This window comes from Vanellus vanellus (genome assembly GCF_965231255.1).
Source record: "Vanellus vanellus genome assembly, chromosome: 3".
Lineage (NCBI taxonomy): Eukaryota > Metazoa > Chordata > Aves > Charadriiformes > Charadriidae > Vanellus > Vanellus vanellus.
Window position 1 is genome coordinate 25,189,797 of NC_138907.1, and position 25,772 is coordinate 25,215,568.

The 25,772-nt window shown below is 40.7% G+C and overlaps 1 protein-coding gene across 1 annotated transcript in view; it reads left to right on the forward strand.

Annotated features, from left to right (window-relative positions):
- USH2A (usherin) overlaps window positions 1-25,772 on the forward strand; it is a gene marked incomplete at its 3' end in the record, with an annotated part of 409,152 nt that overhangs the window by 356,973 nt on the left and 26,407 nt on the right. Inside the window, exons 61-63 of the mRNA XM_082480510.1 lie at window positions 18,529-18,756; window positions 19,877-21,393; window positions 23,314-23,635. Coding sequence (XP_082336636.1) covers window positions 18,529-18,756; window positions 19,877-21,393; window positions 23,314-23,635 — 2,067 coding nt within the window. The remainder of the gene's footprint in view (window positions 1-18,528; window positions 18,757-19,876; window positions 21,394-23,313; window positions 23,636-25,772) is intronic.

Below are 25,772 nucleotides of genomic sequence, written 5' to 3' on the forward strand. Positions count from 1 at the left end.
ACAGAAACATAGCTTTAGATCCTGCTGGAACTCTGCCAAGAATGAAAGAATCCTTGCAAGTTAGGATGCGGGATAGCATGGAAAGGTTTATTTGGTGTCTGTGAGGACTTAATATGTTGTCAGGCAACTGGTTATTTGAATTAGTGAAGGTTACAGCATTTTTTCTTGAATTATTGCTTTTTTTCTTGAATATTTTCTCCCTAATTCAATCTGCAACATGAAGTTAACATAACTTTTCCTTTCAATAAATTTTTGGACCAGAAGTAAAAACGCTGATAGGGTTATGTCTGACCATGCCTAATCGCACACTCCAGGTTGACTAGACCAGAGTGCCTGGTAATTTCTTCTACAAGTAAATTAGTTACCTGTTTGGAAATATCTGGTGCGTTTTATCCTTGGGGTTCTCCTTGTGCAAGATCCAGTTTTCGTCCATTCCATAGGTCTTTTTTTAATGACTGACACAGACATAGAATTGGGTCTTTTGAGGTATATTTACAATGTCCGACTTCAAGCATCTAACCTAGTTAGGAGCATGAATGTCCTCTATAGACCATGAAACCTCCAGAACATCTAAGGCATGGAAATTTACCATCCTTGGCCTGCAACTGTTCACACGAGACTGCTTTCTCCTAGTGCACTTGTGTGCCACTGCTGGCATGTGTCAGTCAAAAGAAGGTGGTTAATTTGAAGCTGATTAATCAGCTGGGCTTTCCTAACCCACACAATGCGATTATGTAGGTTGACAGATTTAAAAGATGGTACACTCTGACAGAAAGATAGTGGTGGGCAGCAGTCTGGAAGTGGTAACCTTTTCAGTTTGTGCACCTGCAGTCATAAGAGAATAGGTGACCACATGACAAAGCCTAAAGGCAGATGCTGATAATGAGATTGTATAAATGCTCCATATGTTGTTTCTCTATATATGTTTTTATGTATGCTTAATATTTATGCTTTCCTCTACAATATTTTTCTGTAAGTCTTGCATTTCAGTTGTGAGAATGAGATTAAGTTAATCGGGCACTGTAGAAAAACGTCATTGAAAGGATGTTTTCTAATTTGTAAAAACAAAATAGACAGAACAGAAACCCCCACAAACCTTCACCTTATTAAGTATAGTTTGGTAGGAAGAAATAATACATGAGGGACATTCTTCCCTTTGTGCCATGTTGTGTGTGACTGCACTAAATCTGCTTTAAAAACAAGGTTTGGGTAAGCTACAGATGCTTTTTCATATATAAGTAGGAAATAAAAACGGAGAAGGAGGAGGCAGAAATTTGTTGGGTAATATGTACAGCTGTTTTTCAAATTAGATATCTGTTTAGAAATGCTTAATTGGATTTGACTAGATTTCAATTCACGTTTAACCAACGTTCTTAAGTGGATGTATCAGGCAACGCCAAGGTAATACTGTTTGTTGGTAAAGTCATGGGGCAGCTTCCTAAAATCCCCAGGGTCAAGCCCAAAAGCTACAGATACAAGAATTCTTCAGCTGATAATTAGAAAGGCCCCTCTCCACCCCCCATCCTATCCCCCTGCTCCACTCCCCTCTACAGATAAGGTCTTTTACTCAAATTGGCTGAGAAGTGTTATGTCATATGTTTATATTTCATATGGAATTTTAACAAGCAATGGGTAATTGTAATAAACAGAGAATCCTACCTCTTTTTAAAAAAAAGCAAGAGCAAGCTGTATGACTCATGGGAATTGGTAATATAACATAGAGCCTCGTGCCACCAGGGACTCCATTTGAATCTAATCCAGGTCTGCAGTCACCAAAGTCATTCTCATCAAACAACCGTGGGGTGTCCTATGCAAGATAAGTTTAGTATTCTCAGCTGACCTCCTGTCCTTTCTCTTTACTGCTCCCTTTTGAATCCATTCCCATCACTCAGCCTCACAGCCTCATTCAAGCTCATCTTCCCTATGCTTGTTGCAGTTTCCTATTTTCTGCCTGCCAAGTGACCTCTCTCTCTCTCCTCCTTTCAGACTTTACAAAAAGCACTGGAATGCATGTATAATCTTGCCATACTTTTTTTTTAGGGGGCGAGACCCTAATTCCTGCACAGTGCTAAAGCATGAGTTTATCAACAGAAAGCTCTTTGGGAGTGGGAATGGGTGTCTGTCTGTCTGTTAATTTACAGCACTATATAAATATTATTTTTGAGACTATAATAGCAATTATGGTGAATAGGGGCCAGATGGCCTCTGTATCTAGAAAGCAGAATGGCACTGTATTTTTAATGGATTTAAATGTTACTTTTTGACAGGAAGCTAATATTAAATTCTGTGTTATAGGTGCTGTCAGGTGAGTATGGTTCTGAGTTTTGGTTTTTGTTAAAGTAATTACTGATGTCATGCCTGGATACTTTTGCCCACTAAAGCCTTGTTCTGTGGTGGGGTCTTTGTTGTTGCTTTTTTTTTTTTTTAAGGATGGTTATTGATCTCTTGCTGAGCTGAGATTTCAGTTTTATGCCAGATAGTTTGATTAATGGGTTGGTTTCTGTAAGTGGACTGAATGGGGATAGGAAGCACAAGCCGCTCATGCCGCCAACCCTAACTCCGTCAAGACGCATAGCTCATTATGAAACAGTTATCAAGTATACATGAAAAATTAATTGGGCTCAGTTTGATTCTGAAAAGGATCAGCTTTCTACTTGGCGGTCCCCCCAATCTTTCCAGATGTTGCACGCTAGCCCCTCGAGAAGCAGCGAAGGGAGATGTATTAATACATTGTATTGATTAGATCAAGACCCCTGACAGTTATTTGTAGAGATACCATCTGGCTGCTGTTCGAATTCCTTCACCAAAAACAGGACGTGACATGTTATTAATCTCAACTCTCTAAGTATAGACAGTTGCCTTTTCTGCTAAACCGCATTTTACCATTCCGTAGGAGATGGAGGCAGACCTGAAGGGTGCTGAAATTAAGGTTATTACACAAATTGAGCCATATGGTCCAAATATTTCAGCAAGAAAATTGCCAGGCAATAAAAATTGCTCCTGCCTTCCTAATGGTGTAAATTACAGTTTAACCATGGCTCTAATGATGTCCTTCTGCCGCGCTTAACTACTGTTACATGAAGGACATTGTTTTAAAAATATAAAAAACAAGTAAATGCCAGCAGCGTGTTTTACAATCTGTTAGTGTGTCATTAAGAACACTGTCAGAATTACATAAACATAATGGCAGGCAACCTAGCATACAAAAGAACGAGTATGGAAATAGAAAGTGTCTTGAAAACTCCTTTAGCTCTGTAATGTCAAGAGCCCTTTCCCTTCTGGAACTTTTCCAGTATGGGAAAACATAGCTGCTTATTTATTCCAGTTCTCACACGGGCTGTGATGGAGATTTAAAAACAGGGAAAAAAATACTGAATATTTCAATGCATTTTGAACAGGTGACAATGGAGGGGTATAAATTTGCTACCACGTTGTATTGTAACTGTATATAAAGTTAGCTGGGTTTGAAAAAGGAGTCCAAAATGTGACTCTTTTCAAACTGGAGCATTGCTTTTATTCTTTTGGATCATAATGGGACTTTCTGTTGTTTCTCAGACTGGTTGGAGAATTGCAGAGTATTAAAATGGTTTCAAAGCTCAAAAGCTCTGTGTATTTTACTAACAGAGTTAGCAATCCTAAAAATTAGTTTATTAAAAATAGCTGTAACTTCTTTGTTATTAAAAAAAGATGAAAGTAGTTATCTAGTTAGCAGATGCATTACTAAGATTCTGGTGATTCATCATACAACGTGGAAATTAAATTGTAAATAATTAGCAAATGAGATTTCATTTCAATAATACTCGTCCAGCTATTCAGTTTGTAAAGGAAAAAATCTGAGATGGCCATAGAAAGAGGAAAAATCACTTAAGTTTATAATAAATGCTATTTGGAATATTGACTTTCACCACTTCTACTTTACACCATGTGCAGATTTTAATAGTTCGTATAAGCCAGACCTTTTGGTAAAATAACCTAGCACAGCCATGTTACCAGCTTGGGATCTGGCTGACTGGGTGCACATCAGTGTGCACATCAGGGGAGGTGCACTTGGAGTGGTCTGTACCAGTTTTGTAGAAGTGGTTGCTGGAAACCAAGGGGTCCTGCGCCCCACCACTGCCACCCCTCCCTCCCTTGGACCGCATCACTCTGGGTCTGCTGAGCAGTCAGAGGTGTTGCTTCCCCCTCCTGTGTACCTTTGGAGACAGAAACGTCCACACCCTTGCAAGAGCACCCAGTTCCTGCTGGATCTTCATGCTGGTTGAGATGTGTTTTGACAATGTTGAAAATACAACTGAGATAAGTCGAACAGATGAATGGGAGAAGGGTGATTGCGAGTTAGCTGACTGGGTTGGCTGGTTGGTGAATGAGCTGACAGGCAGCTCTTGCATTTGTCTTCAAACCTAGCACAGTTCCTGAATCGTGTGAAGATCTCATTTGTGTGTGGAACACGGAAAAGATGACAGGGGACTTTTACTCCTGAGAAATTTAAATTGAGCCCAAGCCAGGCAGTTAATCAGATTCAAAAAAGTTCAAAACGGTCTTTATATCTGTCCTTCCTGCTTCTCAGTACCAGTACGATCACAAATGAAATCACCAAAACATAAGTAACTCGTGGTTGGTTGGTTTCTTTCCAAAGAAACTGAAGGCAGAAAGTAGTAGATTGTAATGAGGATGGTAGTCTGAAAATTTCCTATGTGCAGCGTATGGAGGTAGTTTACGTACATGTAATCTGTATTAGAAGGAAACAAAGTCCAATTTATGAGTTTATCCCATCACAAACTACGAGTATTTCCCTCGGCACCTTGGACTTTTTATCTGACTAAAGTTACAGAAATGCATGGCAAATGGGATCTAGGAACATCTAAGTGTATTGTACTCTACTCACATGCACCCATAGTGGATTTTATTGCTTAACTGTAAAAACTGTATTATATTTTTAAGGCTGATTCTTTAGCATTCATCAAATAAGATCTTGTCAGTCTTTAAAGAAAGAGAGAAATTAGTACAGATGTCCCTTCAACAGCATCTGACAGGCTGGAAGACTTGGAAAGGATATGCTCATAGAACTGCTCTATGAGTGCCAAGAAAAACTATGAGCATGGAGAAAACGTTTCTACCCATGAAGTGGAGGACTTGCTGGAAGAACCCCTGCCAAAGTTGCTGCCAGATTCAGAGATTTTTTCTCACCTTATTAGCAGGTGCCATGTTACAGCCTTTAGGGCATCATCTGTTACACCTCTGGCCGTTGCACGCTTCTTTACTCCCTCCACCAAAACTGTGGAAACTGTTTCTTCCTCTCTTCCTCTCCCTTCACAAGCCTTCCTTTCTACGAGCACATTTAGAGACTGTGATGAGTGATACAGGGAGCAGGAATTAATTCCTATCCTGAGGGTCTAATAGAAAATAACTTCTGTCTTTTTCGGATTTTTGTTAGGAACTTGTTTTTATTTCCAGATATTCTGTGGGTCTTGCAGTCCTTACAACAGGCAGGACTGCTTCAGTCAGGTAATGTCCTTTAAAGGTCTTATATTACTGGAGGCTGTGTAGTTACATGGGCAAAGCCTTAGGAGACAAACAAACACTTACATGTCCACTTAAGGCAACCTATGACTGGTGCAAAAGCAGCAGCTGGACCCACAGCACAGCATCCTTCCCCTTAAGCTGTTTGACTTGTCAGCTGTAGAATGCCTTTTGTAAACTAATGCATGGCTGCTCCACCTTCCTTCTTTATGTAGCATGTATGTCTTCTCAACGCTTCTGTGCCCACACCACCCTAACATAGAGACGATTTTACTGCTGGGGAATGGTCCATCTGAATGAGACCCCTGGAGTGTGTGTTCTCTATGTGCCAAAAGGACTCTGTGGAGTCCTATATTCACAACCGGAAGATGAAGAGAGGTCCCAGTATCTATTTAACCTACTGGGGCACATCACAAATCATTACTCATTTTGCTTCTGGATTTTGCTCTAAGTATCTTTCCAAGTCTGTTTCCTGCAGATTTGAATGCACTAATTCTTTTTTGCTATCCAGAGCAGAGTTCCTAGTCTGAGCCAAATCCTCCATGCAGTGTAGAGATGTTACTCTAGTGGCTGCAAAAATGCGCCAGGTTTACAACTGTCCCACAAAATCGGAATTGCAAATGCAGATTTAATATAGCAAGAGAGTGAGGGAAATGGACTCCTTGCAGTGATAAATTTTCTGTATTTTTGCTATAAAGAAAACTTTACTCTGCACAAACAAAATGAATGAAACTTTGCAGAGCTCTTATATTTCAACAGGCTTTAAAAAAGAATTAATGAGAAGTCTGGAAGACATCTTTTCCCAGATGAAGTGAAATATTATTCTTGTCATTACGGTATCATAAAATTATTTTTTATTGTTTTCTCTTCAGGGGTTCAAGACAGATGATAATTTAGATTTTCTCTATTGCTAGTCTATGCTAGAAATGCTAGACCCATGATGTACCAATAGATCATGAGATTTATGCTATAGTTGTAGCTTAAGACAGTGACATATTTAAGTGCTGTGCTTAATGTTACTGGAAAGTCCTGGCCTAAAAAGACTGAATAGAGACCCTGAGAGCAAACGAGAAGAAAAGCATCACCTTTTCCACCAGGTAACACAATAGTTTGAGCTCTAGTTGCTTTGATGTCAAATGCAGTGCCCCCTTTGAGGACAAATAGGGCTGAGAACATATGGCTTTTAAAATAGGACATTTCTGAGAAAAATTTGCAACAGCTCTTCAGCATACTGCATTTTTTCATCTTTCTGGCCCTACATAGAAGCATCCCATCACTCACAATTGCTTTGTTAACAAACCCCTGTAATGATATTTGGTTTGAGGGTATTAATGGAAATTTTAAACCACACTGACTTGAGTAACATCATCTCAGACTGAAGATTATTACCAACATGTTGACCTATGCATGGAAATCAGGAGTCAGGGATGTTTGCTTCAATATTATGGATTAACTAAACCCAATCCCTGTTCTGGTTGAATGCCATCGACACACACCTTTTAGTTTTGTTCTTCTAGTCATGAAGACCCTGATCCAGGATCCTTGAAAAGGCAAAATGAGGCTTCAATTGATTTTTAAGTGTTTTGAAACACCCGCAGTTTAACTTCTGAAGCTGTCAATAGTTTTCTGTTTCACCTTAAGAAAAAAGAAAGAGTTCACCTGTATGGTCTGTTGCTGTGTGCTGATTGAAAATGTTGTCACTGGCTTCTTGGCTCTTTGAGTCTTAAGCAAATTTAAGCAAAAGTCACAGCTCTGAATTCTAAAAACTTACTTTAGATGGCCAACATAGGCTAGTCTGTCTAATCTGACTTGGAAGAGAGCGAGGCTTCTTTGACGGGCTGTTCAAAACAGAAGTTAAACATAAACGTCTAACTTTCCCTTTGGAGGAACCTCCCTTCCTCTGCACAGCGTACAGAGAGTAACTGAGGACACTAGCTACACAAGTTTTGGGTCAGAATGTAGGAGCTCTGACTATTTCCCGTAGTGCCTATCTTCATCTCTGAGCACTTGAATACATTTACAAGTCTGGCCTAAAATGACTAAATTGTAGTAATATCTTTTTGGAGTGCTCATTTTTAACATGCATACATGCAGCTAATCAATAGATGAGACAGTGAAACTAGTGGATTTACACGTTAATATGCTGGAGTCAATAATGTGCTGTAAAGACAGCTTGAATTCTGAAAACAGCACAATTCGTTTTGTACTAAGCTTAACTATATACCTGTTGACTTGGTGAACTATTTTAATTCCAAGTAACTGAAATATCCAAGGAAAATACAGAATCTGAACTAAACTTGTTGCGCTTCAGTTTTCAAGTAATGTTTTAGTATTTACCTCTTTCATCTCTTCCCTAACTACTGCATCTTGCTAGTGCAAGTCACAAGCAGCTCAGACTTTCTTCTCTTTTGGCAGGACCTTTGCACTGGGAAGCCCAAGCCACACTAGAAATGACTAATGAAGGCGTAACAACATGAAAAGACATGATTAAAGATTCTGTTTCGTTTATGCATTAACGTTTAAAAGTGAAGCTAGCTAGCTGCTTTTCCTGTTCACACTGCAGCAGATTTAGCCATCTACTTTTCTGTGTATGTATATGAATTTAGTGTTGATCTGACAGAATAGAAAATGGGAATGGGCAGTCTGCAGACACGGCTTTATATTTGGTGTCAAGGTGAGTTTTTTCCCAACGGTGTGCCTTAAGAGGCTTAAGCTAGAGGGAATTGTAGCCGTATGATCCTAGGAGGATCTGAAAGTTCATCCATCCACTTGGTTCACTTGGTTTCAGGACATTAAACCTGCAAGCAGCTTCTCTTCCAGTTGCTCCACCGAAGTCTGTAACTGCGTTTTCTTCTTGTCTTCTTTTTAACCCTTTTCTTGGTGTGGAGTTGATTCTGAGCCTTCATACGGCAAGTCAGAGCTGCTAAGTGACACAACAATAGATAACTTACTTAGACCTCATTATTTTCATCAACAGTGCAGTCCATAGCAGCTGCAATGGGAAAACAAGTTCTTTGTTCCTCTTATCATCATGCGACACGGGTTTTTCAGGCTACTTGTTGAGGCATTCTACTAGCTTACACAACCAGTAGGGGCAGGGATCCCCTGTAACAATCCTCTACTCCAAACTTGGGGGAACATCCCACAAGTTCCAGAAGGAAGCTGTCAGATGTCTGCTGAACCTGTCAGCATTTTGATGGGAAGCTGTACTTTGCCGAGGAATACGTCCCTAAAGTGTACAACTAAATATATGTCTAATCAATATCCCCTGCTAATATTCAGAAGATAGGCTGAACTTTCCGACAGCTACAGAAGAGAGAGAGGACATCCCTGCCTGCATAAGCAGTGTGCTTCTGGCCTTCTGCTAAGAGTGACCACTCCGTACAAAAAGGTGTGCGAATCACTTTTTCCTGGCATGGAGTGGCAGAATTGTAGTGCACCTTCCCCAAACTGCTACCTGCACACTTTCATTTACTTTCAGCCTGACTCTATTTGGAGAGCAAGTGTTTTTGTGTAGGAAGTGTAAAGCATTAAGGGAAATATGACATACCTGTTGAAGGAAAGCCTTTCAAGAGATAGGGGTTTGTATACTTTTTGGCCCACCATTTTTTAAAATACCCAGTTCATTTTAAAGGTGACATTTTAAATTCAGCCACATATTCAGACTAAACTTTGCCCTTTATTAGCTCCAAGTAAATTTTTTATGCTTACATTTTAATATCTCTCAGAAGTGATTACATACATAGCAGGCAAAGTTTGAATGAAAAGCTGAGACTGTTCAGTACAGGGTAGAGAAAAAAGAACACTAGGAAGTAAAAACCTTTTAGTCTCCTTTAAAATGTTGCTTTTATTTTCCATTGTGTTGGCAGAAAGCAGGGATTTAAAGCTGTGAATTGCCTTGAGGCTGTGCTGTTTTCCTCTACTTAGCAGCAGTTAGAACTGCTCTTTTTCGTGTGTGTTGGGTGAGAGAGACAAGGACTCAGAATGACTAAGAAAAGGAAATAAAATAAGCTTGCATTTAACAATAATATGACACATCTATTGTACCTGTGTAAAATGGGATCTAAAACAATAATGATAGTTTCCTGAAGCTGCACACAGTAACACAGGGGGATATCCTGTGACTTAATGAATTAATTTTTGTAACCTGATGTGAGATCCTATGATGAAAAGGCATATATAACTGCAAAGTCTTAATTTTATGGAGCACAACTGACATTCAGTGGCATTTTCAAGGAAACTGATGTGGGAGTTCACCTGCAATCTATGTGAAGATTCCGATTGTCCTTGTACAAGTCCCTTTAAAGATTTTCTTCAAACTTTTTTTCTCTTTACATTTCTTTTTCTTCATTATGGCTGTTGAGCTGTGCAATGGCAAAAAATGAAAATAATTGCTTTTATAAGGGTAAAATAAGGGGTTTCCCCCTCCCTTTTTTCCATTCACCAAAACCACAGTCAAACTGTCTTTTTCAAATTTTACAGAAAATGGAAACCTTCAGATACCACGCACGGGTCATTTTAAGATCAGATGGGAGAAGTTTTACAGTGTTCAGAGACACTTTTCTTCACAATATCATATATGACGTAATTTGAAAGGAAATGAAGAAGGCAGCTTGTGGTACAGATATATGTAGTCACAAATGTCATAGAGGACCAATGTGAAAGCTTGAAAAGACAACTTCAAATTAAACCAGAAGCAAACACATTTGATAATGACAAGTTATGTTCTTTCTACAACAAAGCAAAACTGATTGCCACAAGGTACCTTGAGTTGAAAAGTTCAGGTACGTAAATTATCCATTTTTATGGAAAACAAAAATATCCACAGTTTCATTACATTAGTTTAAAATTACAGAAGCCCTTCTACAAAACACCTGCCACTCTGGACATTGCTCAAAAAAAAAAGATTTGAGACTAAAAAGACACCGCCTGCACTGATGTAGCAGTCCAGATTTTGTTTGTTCTGACAAACTTCATTCTGGCCATCAGCCAATATATCAAATGGAAAATACAGTTTATGGCATTAGGAAAAATACAACATTAACCCCCTAATGCTCCATATTAAGGGATGTACCCCCTACCATTTGCAGGTTTGAGCCCTTAGGCGCTGGCTGCTGTTTTACAGCAGCAGTGGTTTTTCTTTCTTTTGCTGTGTCTGCAGACAACATAGAACAAATCCATGAGAGGAACACCACTCCTAAATGTTAACGAATAGTGGATGGAAGGTTGCTGCTCAGCAGGAGCACTATGTGTAGTACGTATTTTAAACATATTCCTGGAGTTCAGCCGTATGACTGCACTACTTGTAAGGTAGAGATCCAAACCCCAGTGAGGGTTTGTGTGCTCGCCTTTCCTAGCTTCTTACCTTCCCTGAAGATACATTTCTATCCAAGGTTATAAAGTTCCACCGGAAGGATCATTCCCATTCCCCTTGTGACCAAGGCAGACTTAACAAATTGCAAGTTCTGCAATGACTTGTTGAGTTTATGCAGATTCCAGATTACGCAGCGTGTGAATTTGGAATAGCACAAAAACCTCCCCGCTCAATCCTATAGAGTTTGACAGTGCTTTAATATGATTCCGGATCTCATATACTATCAAGTTTTTGCTGATGTATCTGCTCTATCCTCTCTCACTCCCATCAGCTCCCCACAAATCATACCCCACTCAGGTAAGGAACAGACCATACCATATGCGCGCATTTTACCAAGGGTTTTTCAGTGGAGTTTCAGTATTTTATCTCACGCTTTATTGTATCTTAGATAAATAGCATTAAAATTTTTGCTTCAGATTCTGCCTATCTGATTTTTGAAGAGAAACTTTCTCTAGTTCTTCATAGCCAGAAAGTTTACTGAAAGCAAAAAGTATCATTCAGGTTAAGTAAGGATGGGAGATTTGAACTGACCAAAACCAAACAGGCCTATTAGGTATCTAGCTTATAAAAAGAACGTCTTCTTTCCTTCTCCATCACTTTCTCATGATGAGGAATAATAAGCATGGTTTAACGTGGAAAAAATGTGGAGAAAAAAAAAGAAAGATGGTGCAAAACTATGGTTTATTATACAGTAGGTCTTGAGAGTGTTGTTAGAGATAAAATAGTAATGTTAGGAAAACATGTCAACATCGAACTCTAGATGGTGTCTATAGTGGAATGTCATGTCATTGATATTTTGGTTTATTTGATTTATTTAGTTATGCAGAAAAATTTCCTTTTGGATTTCAGTACTTCTTAGTACATATTAGACAAATACAGGTGTAAATACATTTTTGAGAAAGTGGCATTAAGCAATGTTTGATGAATTTTAAATAAATAATCATGAAGAGAAGAGAAGGAGAGGAGAGGAGAGGAGAGGAGGGGAGGGGAGGGGAGGGGAGGGGAGGAGAAGGCTACTGAAGTGTTGACTTTGCCCAAAAAGGTTTTTTTAAGGTTTTACCAGCAAAAGTGAGACAGTGTTGGTGATTTAAAAGTGTACTGTTACCCAAAGGCCAACACGGTGACTGAACACACCTTGCTAAATGTGCTTGATTTCATTCTAACATGCAATGCACCCCAGTTTTCTTTGTGGTGCTTTGCTTTCAAGTCAAAGCTGGGGATTCAGCCACCTGGTGAGGCTGCAGCAGGTCCCCAGGTGCGCCAGGAAAGAAAAATATCTACAGTGAAAACAGGCACCAACTCCATGAGGCAGATTCAGCTGCATGCAATTCACAGTTGCTCTGCCACAAAGGAGGAAAATGAATTGCAGTGTATTATTTCTATATCAGGTATTGATTGTTGTTCTTTGCAGAACATTTTAAATTTAGATTATGGCTGTTTTTAAAGGTTTCTCCCTGGTATAGTCCAGAAGCCTATGTATGAATATTCACATAGGAAATTAGGATGTTTTCTGATAAAAAGCTGCTCGCATAGTACTGTTGGGAAAGGACAGGAACATGGAGTCACAGAGGATAGACAGCTACTGTTGTCTGGTGTTGATGGCAAAACTACCATTTGTTATAAAAAGAAATTACAAGAACATTCTTAAAGTTGGAAAAAAAAAAAAACATTAAGATTGCCAGAAATCTCAAGAGAAGAATATTTTATGGTCCTGTAATTAAAGCTTAAATTTTAATAAAGAAGCCTTTTTATGTGCTTTACTTTATAACTTGAATCTATTCTAATATATTTTTTAAATGATTTTTCCTAAATTTATTTATAAAAATGCAAGCTCAAATATAATGAATTCCTGAATGTCATATCCTAGCTGCTGTAAAAGATAGGACTGCATGGATCCACCTCAGGGCTGGGAAAGGAAGAGTGCCTTCTCATCTCAACCAAAGACAATTTGGAAAAATATTCCCTGGGCAAAAATGTTTCAAAATTATTTTAGGTTTAATAATAGAATTTCTGGTTTTACAAACGTAAAAACTTTATTTATATGTTTATTTAGTTTTCTTTCATAATACTTGTTTTTTTATATACCATAAAAATTATCACCGGTGTGGTACATGTTACTGCTATTGAAGCTCTGTTGGATAATGTCAAATAATACAATAATTATTTGAAATTAAAAATATGTATTGAAAGGCAATTTTAAAATTCTAAAATTAAACACAAAGTTCTTAAAATGTAGAATTTTAAGATTGAAATTTACCAAAAAGTTTAATGAAAAAATCTAAAATTATTTTTTACACAAATTGGAAAGAAAATAAATAGTGCAACATCAATTTTGGGAAGGAATGGAAATTCTGGTCACCGCTAGGCAAGATAATTTCTGGCAAAATGAATGACCCTTTTTATGCTGTTTGCCTAACCTTTGAGATTTTTCAGTACTGCCATAGGAATAGTTTATATTCCAGTCCACTCCGCTTCACAATTCTGCTCATAGATTACTTGTGTATCTGTTAAGTTATATCCTTTGAAATTTGAGTATAAGGCTTCAGGAATAAAGCACATTTTTTAAATGAAAAGGCGCAGGGTGAATGATATAAGCCTGAGAGGGAAGGCAACCCAAAGGACAAGTTAGGGATTGCATATGAACATGAACTCAGTGCAACTTTTAGAGTAAAGGCACGGGCTAAGAATTAGTCTGGGAAAGAAGAGTGGACATCAGCCTCAAGGTGGAAGCGCTCCCAGTGCTTTGCAGAAAATGGCAAAGAATCTGGATGAGATGGGGAACTGGGTAAGAGGATAAAGACAAAGGTGAGGATAAACTGAGAATCTTAGTAAAACCCCAAGCATTCCCCATTATTTCTCTCTCTTGTGGAGGAATCTGTTTGACTTCCTTGATGGAGAAATTGAAAATTGGCATTGGAAGTTGGTTGGATTAACGATCTGACTGCCAGGAGACCATAGCTTTCTCCTCCCTTGTCCAGGGTTAGTTCAGCATCTCTGTTTCTGTAGACAAGGGAATGTCATGCTGAATTACTTTCCTATCATTTATGTCTGCGTGTTACGAAAGAACAGGTTTGGATCCCTGTACCACTACTTCCATTTGCAGCATAGTAGTGTCTGATGCCACCAGGTTTAGTTAGAGACTCACGGAAAGAATGAGCTAGCTTTTTAACCAGATATTGAAGATACCTGCCAAATAGGGATTACAGTACGAAGAGAAGATAGGCAGAGAGAAGAAACCAGAGCCTAACCTTAACATGACTGGTGATGACCTGCTGAGTTTTAATGATTGCCACTGAAGAAGGGATAGATACGCAAGCTGCCTGTTGGACAGCTCTTCAGTGGTTCAGAGATCTTCTGATGTATCTGTCATGTTTTGAACTCGTGCCCTGAGACCTGGGCAACTGGGTTAGCTGGCCTGCCTTGAAAAAAGAGGAAAAGCCCAGAGTGACACCACTGGAAAGTGCTGCTTCATCAGATCGATAGATTCAAAGATGGCTAGGTTGCGTAGTTGTATGCAGTTTAAACATTTGTGCAGGGAGTCCACCCGCGCAGAGTATCATTGACAGCTACAGATCAATGCTAATTTTTGATCATTTTCAACCTACAAAGACCTCTTGACCCTGTTGCCACCTTAGGGGCGCTTCAAGTAGTCAAAAGCAATCACAGTAGGCCGTGGAAAATCATCAAACCCTTGAAGGCTGCGCAGCCTTGCCTGTGCCTGGGAGGAGGACCAAGAGGTAGCGAGGAAGGCAGGCACCTTGCATTATGGATGCCGCTGCCTTTGAACAGCATGAAAGACTATGCTAATTCGTTTCCAGACTTTAAGTGACTTCTGTGCTCATGAATTAAAAAATAAACAAACAAAAAAGGCAATCTGAAGCAAATCTTGACGGATACATTATTCATGATACGTGTTCTCTCGTTTTATGTTTTGAAAAATGTGTTAAAACAAGGTTTTATTTTAAATAACTTTTATCCTAATTTACAGTTAGAAAAGCAGAATTAGCTGAGGAGTGTGTTTGTTGCCGTTAATAGCTTGCGCTGCCACTGGCAGCGTGTGAAGCATTTTAGAAAGCCAAACCAAAGGTGCAGCCCTGCCTGGAGCAGCGGTGGTGCTGCACAAGGGAAGGGGACGGGACGGGGCTGCCAAAAGCAATGGCCGTGTCGAAGGCCGGGCTCTGGGCTGCAGGGAGGGGATCGGATCACGGTGGCTCCTCACAGCTTGCCTCGGGTGGCCGTTTCTGTAGCGTTTCCATTGAAAGGAGGGGCCTTATAGGAGGAATATGAGAGTGCACACACTTAAATGTTTGCTGGATTATTCTTAAGGACTGAGTGAGTGAGTGAGAATGCACCGCGGTAGGAGGCAGAGAGAGGAGGGCATGGGCTCGTAGTCCGTCGGGTTTCATGGTCAGTCAGGCTACGAACATCTTAATGTGCACATTAAAATTTTATTTTGTTGGTTTACTTTTAATGGTGAATGAAATCTGGCCTGTTAGCACTGTGTAAACATGGGATATATGAGTTCAGGGCTTTGCAGACAAAGACTGGGAGAATATTCCAGGCAATGATTTTGATTTTGATCCTGCACCTGTTCAAAGCCGTGTCGTCCGCTGAAGCCAAAGGTTACAGTGCTATCCTTTGCAAGGTGCATTTTGCTATTTATATTTGACCATTCCAGCAGGACAGTATTTCTAGGCTGAAAATGTCATGGGAGGACATTAAGTAATTCTTAAACTGAATCACTGAGGCCGCCCTCCATCCTCTTTTCAGCATCAGCCTTTGAGCTGAGCAAATTCACAAATGGCAATGGCAGCAGCGCAGGGGGAGAAAATGTGGCTCCGTATTCTGCGAGTATGTCCCCTGAGCTTACTTCAAAACCAAACAAAACAAAAATACATGTAAACCATTTGCTCTTCAAGAAGTATCTGTTGGAGCCAGGGATAAAAGTCATCCCTGGAAGGAACGGTTTAGCAGTCTCCAGAGAACACGATGAACTGCAGGCAAGGAAATCCCTCCATCCTTGTTTCATTTCAAAGTGTGGTGAGGATTGTAAATAATTAAATCTTGGGGTTTAGTGGGAAAATGGTAGATGGTGATGAAAAATACGCCGGTTTTCTGTTTTAAAAAAGAAATCAAGTGGTTTGTAGCATCGCTGTCACAAAAGCCCACCCTGATGATGCAGCTGATTAGAAAGCAGAGCCATTGCTTTTCGTATGGTGTTTGTAATAATGTGTTTATACCTTCCGAAAGCCTCTGTGTAGCAGTTCAGGGGCCATAATTTAATGCTGTGTGCTCCCTTTCTCCCATCTCCACCCCCGAACCATGGAATGTAAATTTTAGGCTTTTAAAAGTTCTGTTTTGAAAACCTAATAGATAACTGTCCTCATAAAAACTATTAATACAGACTACATCCAATTGTAAAGCTAATTTTAATCATGTTTTGTGCCAACATAATTTCTGATGCCAGATTTTTATGCTAAGCATGAACTTCAATTTGAGCTCTGTTCTTTAACCTGCAGTTCATAATTTTGCGTTCGGCTGTATAGGGTTTTGGCTATGGCAGTTTGAACGCTTCCACTTTCAAGGATCTAAGCCATAAATGTTTATTAAAAGAATCTATAATGAAATCAGTTTTGTTATTTTTTTAATGGCTGCCTTGAGTATGTTGGATGACTGAACGCACGTTGTTAATCATTAAGTACTCATGTTACAAAAAGTGTTTGATAGTATTGCCATCTAGGGGCTGAACTAAATTCTCCATACTGAAATAAACTGTAATTGAACAGGTGCTGCTATTGACAATATACATATGTTTTTGCTTTATAGCCCACATGCTTTCCATGTTTCTTATGACAAAAGATATCTCTAAATGTCCCACAGCAGCCAGAGCTTTTTTATATATAATCTGTTCGAGGTGATTGCTATTTGCATTTGAGCTTATGCTTTTTTGGCAGTGATGACTGGGAATTCCTAACAGAGAATTATACTTTTTTGCATTATTAATCTTGCTAGTGTTTGCCCTGTTTAACAGAAAAAGGAATCATTTATCAGAAAAGTATGTTTATAATCTGTACTTGTGGCATCTTCAGATTTAATATTCATAATGGTCATTCAAATGCTGTGCTATATTTATCTAAAAGACTAACTCATTGTTGTGAGGAAATAACTATTTAAATATTTATGATCTAACTTTTAATATTTAAAAAAAGAAATTAATATTTCTTTAAAATTTGTTTCTGAGTCTGATAGCTTAACAAATGTTTAAATATTAAACAATTGGAAGCGTTAGCTTTTAACAACTTAATATGACTCACTGAAACTGGGAAATTGACTTCAGCTGTTGCTGCCGCACGAAGGAAACTGAATTCCTGCGCTCCCCTTCTCGAGATCTATAAAATTAAGGCAAAAGCACAACTAAAAATGAGATTAAATATATCGGTGATCGGCTGAACTCCTTTCTTCCTCGCTCCTCTGATGAGACAAACCTGAACGGTCTCCTGCTGAAACATGTCGCTCTTGTTCTTTGTTAGCCACCTTGCCTCTCGTGGCTCTTCAAAATAATACTACAGCTGTATCGCCTGCCTGCCGAGGCCCGAATTTGCGCTGAGGTTGGCTTGGCCTCATAGCCAAGCTCGCTCAAGTCTGTGGCAGATGCCGTTCGAGGTGAGCTGCTTAAAGCCCTGAGCTGCGACACCAGTGGCCCCTTCTGGCCGTGGTCCCTTCTGGCCGTGGCTGGTGTTCCTCTGCATCCACCCGCGTGACCCTGTGCTCAGCTGTGCTCCGGCTTCGTGGCAGGTCAGCCCCCAGCCCTTCCAGTGCCCAGTGGGCTTCACAGGCAGCCGTGCTCCTCCTAGCTCCTCTCAACCAGTGTGAGGTGAGGGTCCGGTGCCAAGGAGGGTCTCGCCCCCTTGCTTGTGTCCCCACCAGCAGTGCGGCTGCTTCCTCCAACCTGGAGAAACAGGGAGGGTTCTTGTAAGGCAATGGGCTGCCCCACAATTGTCTTACCTTGTGAAGATGTCTCAAGTGACATCTATATGAGCCAGAGCATAGAAACCAGTTTATTTCCTCCCTTCCTCTCTTGCTCTTCCACCCCCCATCCCCCTCGCTTTTAAGAGGTTGGTTTTCAGTGAGGAAATGAAACTGTGCTCTTGGAAACACTGTTGTCTATCCAGATTACAAGGCTCTAAGTAGGTAGAACAGGATGGCACGCCTATCAAATGTCACCTCTGCACACAAGATGTGTAAGGATTCTGTAGAGGCGGACATCACTCATATACCATGGGTTTTACATGTGCTTGAATCCTTCAGAGTACCCGGCACTCAGGCCTCACTGAGCAAAGGCTGAATGCATGCTGAACCAAACGCAGGTTTTTTGCTGAGATTTGGACTGTGCAGGACTCACCAGACGTCAGATACAAAGGCTCTACCATAATGATAGCTATTTTTTAAAAGCCTAAGAGTTTCTTTTTGAGGTTCTGCTATGGAAACCCACCAAAAAATCCCGGTAACCAGATGGGGTATTCTGCAAACCGGTCAGAAGTGACCCAGAGCTGAGACCTCATTTTCCAAGTGACATAAACCACAGATGCTGATTACTTTTTTAACTAACTCAAACATCTGTATTCTTGCTTCAGGGAACAAAGCATCAGGCTCATTTATTTGGATTGAAACCTTTCACAACATATCATATTCATGTCGTAGCTGTAAACAATGCTGGGCAGGTTTCAAGCCCCTGGACATCTGTGCGCACGTTGGAAGCTTCACCCAGTGGCCTGAGCAACTTCACGGTGGAAAAGAAAGAAAATGGCAGGGCTCTGCTGCTAAAATGGTCAGAGCCCTCCCAGCCCAATGGCGTGATTCAGGTAATCTTCATCTTGGCACTTCGCTTGATCAAAAAAGAGAAGGGAAATGCTGAATATCAAATTAAAACATTTTTCCTGAAGAGGACTCAGTCAAATGCATTATACTTTAAAATAAGACAGAAGTCCTATGTAAGCACAAGGCACTGTGTGAGCGCACTCTGCTTGTGGTTATATTCAAACGAGTATTAATATTCCTGAGCTACCCCATGACTGTAAATGTTCATTTAGACTGAACCAAATGTGTATCTAGAAAACCTGGGTTTGTCAGAATGTTGTTCTGAAATTTGGAACTTCTTTTAGCTCAATGGTTTCAACTGAGTGTAAACCCTTACCTGCAAGGTTTGCAACTAGAAGGGTTTATTGGGAGTTTTTTTTTCTTAAGTGATTTTCTCTAGAGTTAGTCTGCGAGAAGCTTTATGCTAGCCCTTGAGAGCCTCACAATGAAACTTGATAACAAACAAATATAATGAAAACTGTCACTAAGTGATTTATTACTGCATCCAAAATGAAAAAAAAAAAAAAAAAAGAAAATTGGATCAAAACATTCCTTTTGTATCAATGATCTGTTTGTGTGGTGATTGTTAATGGTAAGGAAGCAAGTTTCTGAATCATTGGTTAATAGTCTCTACCCTTTTTTCCTTTTATCCTGGCTTCTGTTGTTCTTCCTTCCCTGCCTTTTCTTCCTTCCTTCCTTTCTTCCTTTCTCTTTCTTTCTTTCCTTCATTCTATATTTCTTTCTCTTTCTTTCTTTCTCTTTTTTCCTTTTTTCCTTTCTTCCTTTCTTCCTTTCTTTCCTTTCTTTCTTTCCTTTCTTTCTCTCTTTCTGTTTTTCTTTTTTCTTTCTTTTTTCTCTTTCTTCCTTCCTTCTCTTCTTTATTCCTTCCTTCCTGCCTTTCTTCCTTCCTTTCTTCCTTCCCTCCTTCCTTTCTTTCTCTCTCTCTCTCTCTCTCTTTCTCTTTCTCTTTCTCTCTTTCTCCCTTGTCCTCATTTTTTTTCTTTATTCTTCCTTCCTTCCTTCCTTCCTTCCTTCCTTCCTTCCTTCCTTCCTTCCTTCCTTCCTTCCTTCCTTCCTTCCTTCCTTCCTTCCTTCCTTCCTTCCTTCCCTCCTTCTTTTCCCCAGACCTACAATATTTTCAGTGATGACAACCTGGAGTACAGTGGTTTATCTCGCCAGTTCCTCTTCAGGCGCCTTGAGCCGTACACTCTCTATTCCCTCGTACTGGAGGCTTGCAATGCGGCAGGCTGCACTCGTTCCCCACCCCAGCCGGTCCGAACAGATGAAGCACCCCCAGTGTCTCAGATGGCACCTGTAATCCAGGCAGTGAACGCTACCAATGTTGAACTGAGCTGGTTGCAGCCAATTAACCCAAATGGAAAAATAATTCGCTATGAAGTTATTCACAGATGCACAAAAGAAAATGCTGCAGGGTACAGAGCAACAACAGAAGATGAGAAAATTGTTTTCACAGAATATAACACTGAAAGTAATACATTCGTATATAATGATAAAGGTTTACAGCCATGGACAAGGTATGAATATAAAATACGCACCTGGAATGCAGCAGGCTACACTGACAGCTCCTGGACAGTGGCAAAGACAAGTCAAACTGCCCCAAAAGGTCTCGCTGCCCCCAGGTTATCCTTGGCATCAGTTAACCCCCGTAAAGTGCTCATCTCGTGGGCCTCCCCGGCACAGCCCAATGGTATTCTTCAGTCATACCGGCTGCTAAAGAATGACGTTCTCTATCCTTTCAGTTTTGATGCTGCTACTTTCAACTACACGGATGAAGACTTACTGCCCTATTCAATATACAGCTATGCAATAGTTGCCTGTACGATGGGAGGCTGCTCTACCAGTGAACCGGCCGCAATACAGACGCTGGAAGCAGCTCCTGCCTCGGTGGATCCACCATCTCTGCGGGCCGTCAGTGCTACTCAAATTAATGCATCCTGGGCACCTCCCCAAATACAAAATGGACATATCACCAGGTACATATTGAAATCAAACAATGAAGAGTATCATCCTGGCAAAAGGTTGCAGATGTTGGTTTCTAACCTACAGCCTTACACGGAGTATGTTTTTGCATTGGTTGCCTGTACTGCAGGGGGCTGCACGTCTAGTGTATTCCAGTCAGTGATGACCATGGAGGCTCCACCATTAAACATGGAAGCTCCCAGGCTGCTTGTCATGGGCTCGGAGTCAATTGAAATCACATGGAAACTTCCAGCTAACCCCAATGGTAAAATCACAAGCTACGAGCTAAGGAGGGACGGTGTACTTGTTTACTCAGGTCTGGAAACTCGGTATCTTGATTTCACCCTAATGCCAGGCATGGAGTACAGCTACGCTGTGACTGCAAATAACAGTCAAGGGAGTGTGACCAGCCCGTCAGCTCAGATAAAAACCAACCCTTCTGCTCCATCTGGGATGTTGCCTCCTAGGTTGCAGGCGTGGTCCTCAAAGGAGATTTTGGTGGCCTGGGATCCTCCTATCAAAGTAAATGGTGACATTAGAAATTACACAATCTCAATCCACAAGCCTGCTGAAACAGGAAAGAAAACTGTTGACTTTGATGCATCTCATGTTTCCTTTCTGAGACGGTCGTACATAGTGGCAGAGCTACAACCCTACAGTAGGTAAGTCTGGAAGACCTCTTTTGTTGAATAAATGCTGCAAGGTGTGTCAGGAGGCTGTCAGACAGCTCAGCCATCTTGTTTAAACAGATAATCAGACCCATGGGGTTTTGTTTTTTAAAAAGCACATGATAAAACCAGGATATTTTTTTTAATTTATAGTAACACCAGCTATAGATCATCTTGAAGTGCATAAGGTTGACTTAGGTTGTAATTAATACAAGACGTAATTAAGCACTCTGCTATAGACACCAAAACCAGCAGTCTTGTACTTACAGAATCACAGAATCACAGAATTATCAGAGTTGGAAGGGACCTCTAGAGATCATCTAGTCCAACTCTCCTGCTAAAGCAGGATTGCCTAGAGCACATTACTCAGGACTGCATCCAGGCGGGTCTTGAAAATCTCCAGGGAAGGGGACTCCACAACTTCCCTGGGCAGCCTGTTCCAGTGCTCTGTCACCCTCACCGTAAAGAAGTGTTTCCGTGTATTTGAACGGAACTTCCTGTGTTCTAACTTGTGCCCATTGCCCCTCGTCCTGTCACTTGGAACCAATGAAAAGAGCCTGGCTCCATCCTCCTTCAACCCACCCTTTAGATACTTGTATGCCATAATCAGGTCTCCCCTCAGCCTTCTCTTCTCCAGGCTAAAGAGTCCCAGCTCTCTCAGCCTTTCCTCATAAGGGAGGTGCTCCAAGCCCTTAATCATCTTAGTTGCCCTTCGCTGGACTCGCTCCAGCAGTTCCCTGTCCCTCTTGAACTGGGGAGCCCAAAACTGGACACAGTATTCCAGTTGTGGCCTCACCAGTGCCGAGTAGAGGGGGAGAATGACCTCCCTCGACCTACTGGCCACACTCTTCCCTATGCAGCCCAGGATTCCATTGGCCTTTTTGGCGACAAGGGCACATTGCTGGGCCATGGATAATTTACTGTCTACCACAACCCCCAGATCCTTCTCCTCCAAGCTATCTCCCAGCAGGTCAGCCCCTAACCTGTACTGGTGCCTAGCATTCTTCCTCCCCAGGTGCAGGACCTTGCACTTGGTTTTGTTGAACCTCATTAGGTTCTTCTCTGCCCAGCTCTCCAGCCTGTCCAGGTCACGCTGGATGGCAGCACGGCCCTCTGGGGTGTCAGCCACCCCACCCAGTTTGGTATCATCAGCAAACTTGCTGAGGATACACTCTGTCCCCTCATCCAGGTCATTACACATACTTGTGTGTCTTTCACAAGATGTCTACGTTCAAGAATAAATAGGGCTTTAGTTTACAAAGTTGGGGGTGGGGAGACCAAAGACCTGTTAGCCAACCCATTCACAGTGTAGCTGAGCTAAGATTAATGGAGTCACACCAGGAACACGCTCTCCCTTGAGTTGAAAACAAGCAACTTGTGTTTAAGTGAAAGCTAAAACTTATGAGAGGGTAATATACTGAAGTAATATCTTCCCCACTAATTCTTGATTATTTACCTGACCTTTCCTTATATATTTGTGTGTGCATAATTTGTGTGTGTTACATGGTTGATAAGTCTGTCTACTATTTACATATAACTAATCTAAATCCAAAGGGAGAAGAGTAACAGAGTGCAGCTTTATAGCTCTCAAATGATATCAAAATTATCTCCTACAATGAATCATCGTTTTGATTCATATCATCAAAATCAAACCAATTTTGGTCACTTGACTCCTGTAGATGTTAACACTGCTCTGAAAAAAAAAGAACAAACAAATGAAAACCCAGAAGACAGTGTTCTTCCTTTTTTGCTTCACAAGGTACAGCATATAATCTGTATGTTGATACAAATAGTTTTCGTATTAAAAAATGCGAAAGACCAAGAGAAATTAAGAAATCCCCCAGATCTCATGCACAGCCTGTATTTATATTTGCAGTGTTTTACTCACTTTGTTCCTGATTTGTGTTCCCAAAGGTATGAAGTACAGCTCCAAGCTTGCACAGAGCTGGGTTGTGCCTCCAGTGAGTGGGCATCGGCACAGACGCTGGAGGCTCCCCCAGCAGTGCAGCCTGCCCCTCTCATAGAAATGCGGACAACAGCCGGGGGCTTCCAGTCGACTTCTTCCATCCTGTGGACTGGCCCACGGCAGCCAAATGGGAAGATTTTATACTATGAACTTTACAGAAGGCGAACGACTCAAGCCCACATAAACTTAGACCTCACGCTTGTTTACAATGGTTCTTCGACCTCCTTCAAAGATGACAAGTTGCTGCCTTACACCGAATATGAATATCAGGTGGGAATTGAAGCCATTTAGCACCTCTGATTATTATTTCAGTACACTTTGGGAACCTTACTTTACACTTACAATGAACATAGCCATCTCATTTCTAATGTTAATAGTATTGTGATACCTGAATGATTATAGTTAACGTATTTTAAATAGTTGACAAGCTGAAAATAATTTTGCAGAAGCAATACATTCAGTCAGCATTCATTTTTCTTTAGCTTAATCGTAAGTGCCTGTGATTTTTGTATGTTAAATGTTTGTGTACCCTCCAGAGCTTTTGTAAGGCTCTAATGTTATGTGAGTAGTGTGAAATTCTAGGTCTTAAAAGGCAGCTTCATTTCATTAGGTTTTCTTTCTTTTTCTGTCCTACCCCAATCTATTATGAATTAATTTTTACTTTATGATCTTAAAGTAGTTCACATTAAGGGGGACTGGCATTGTTTTCCCTTTAAATTAGATGTTAGAATCACAAGCAGTTTTTGTGGGTGGTTCAAAAGTGAATTTGCTGTTGATGGTTGGTGTTATTTCTCATGCACATAGGTATTTTTACTATTGTTTTCCTTATGAGGCTCAGGTAAAGCAAGGAGACCAGTCTGCCATTCTTTCACCTGTATTGTTTTCTATGTCAAAGTTACAAGTTTTAGCATCTTTATTTTTATCATACAGTTCTAGTGATAATGTAGGGCTTTACTTCATTTCAGCCTATGAACTAAGAACTTCGCTATTTATAGCTATCTGAAGTTTTCCCAACTTTTCGTATGAGTTAGTGGAGTTTAGATCCTCACCAAAAAAACAGCAGTGAATTTTTTGTTTCTAAAAAGTAAATGGATGTTGTATCATAGCAAGATAAGGTTGATTTTTGAATATGATGTAGTCTATGTATAGGTATGCTTAACTACAGTAGGCCTCACTACTGATTCTGTACCCAATGTTTGTACACATGATATATCTTGAAGATTAGTTTGGCAATGCTGAAGTCTCTAAAACCTTTTTGCTAAAAAAAAAAAAAAAAAAATTGTCCAAGCCTGGATTGGTTTTGATATATAGGAAGCATGGTGTATTCTACCTCTTGAGTTCCTGCAAGGTGGTGGCAATCTTTCTTTTACAGGCTCAATTGCTATATAGGATCACAATATAGCTCATTCAGGTTGGAAGGGGCTCTCAGGAGGCCATCCAGTCCAACTTCCTGCTCAAAGTAGGGTCAGTTAAGAGGTCAGGTGAGGTGCACAGTTGCATCTTGAAAACCTCCAGGAAGGGAGATTACATAACCTCTCAGCGCAGTCTGTTCCACTGCTTGACTGTCCTCATTATGAAAAAAATTTTTTGTTACGTTCAGTCTGAACCTTTTTTGCCTGAACTTATACCTGTTTTCTCTTGTCCACCACATACTGTTGTGAGAAACCTGGACCCACCTTCTTCTTAGCCTGTGGGTAGGTGCTGGGGGACTGCAATCAAGTCCCTCCAAAGACATCTCTTCTCCAGGCCGAACAAGCCCCAGTCCCACAGCTTCACCTCATGAGCCAAGTTCTCCAACCCCCTGATTACCTTGGTGGCCCTCCGCTGAACTCACTCCAATTTATCGATATCTTCCCTGTATTCAGGGGCCAAAATGGAACAAATGCTAAGTAAAGGCATGTAATCACTTCTTTCAATTGTCTGGCTATGCTCCTGTTAAACAGCTTAAGATGCTGTTGGCCATCTTTGCTGCCAGATTACACTGCTGGCTCACATTCAGCTTTCTCTCTACTAAGACCTCTAGGGAGCAGCAGAGGTGCTCCCTAGCTGGTCAATCCCTACCCTGTAATGCTGCAAGGAGTTATTCCTTCCCAGGAGCAAGACTTCACATTTATCTTACTGAAATTCATAAAGCTCCTGATGACCCATTCCTTTAGGCCCTTCTGAATTGCAAACCTGCCTTTCAACATACTGACTTGTCCCCTCCCGTTGGTGTCATCTGCAGATGAGAGTGCACTGCACAGTTCAGTTTCTTTGGTAGCTCTGCTCCACTGCCACTGTGGTGTTCTTTTTGGTAGCCAGAAACCATGAAGAATTAAATCAAAAAAGTTGCTTTATAACATTAGTCGAACCAGCTGCTATATGTACATGTGTTGTAGACTCACTGAGTCACGTAGGTTGGAAGGGA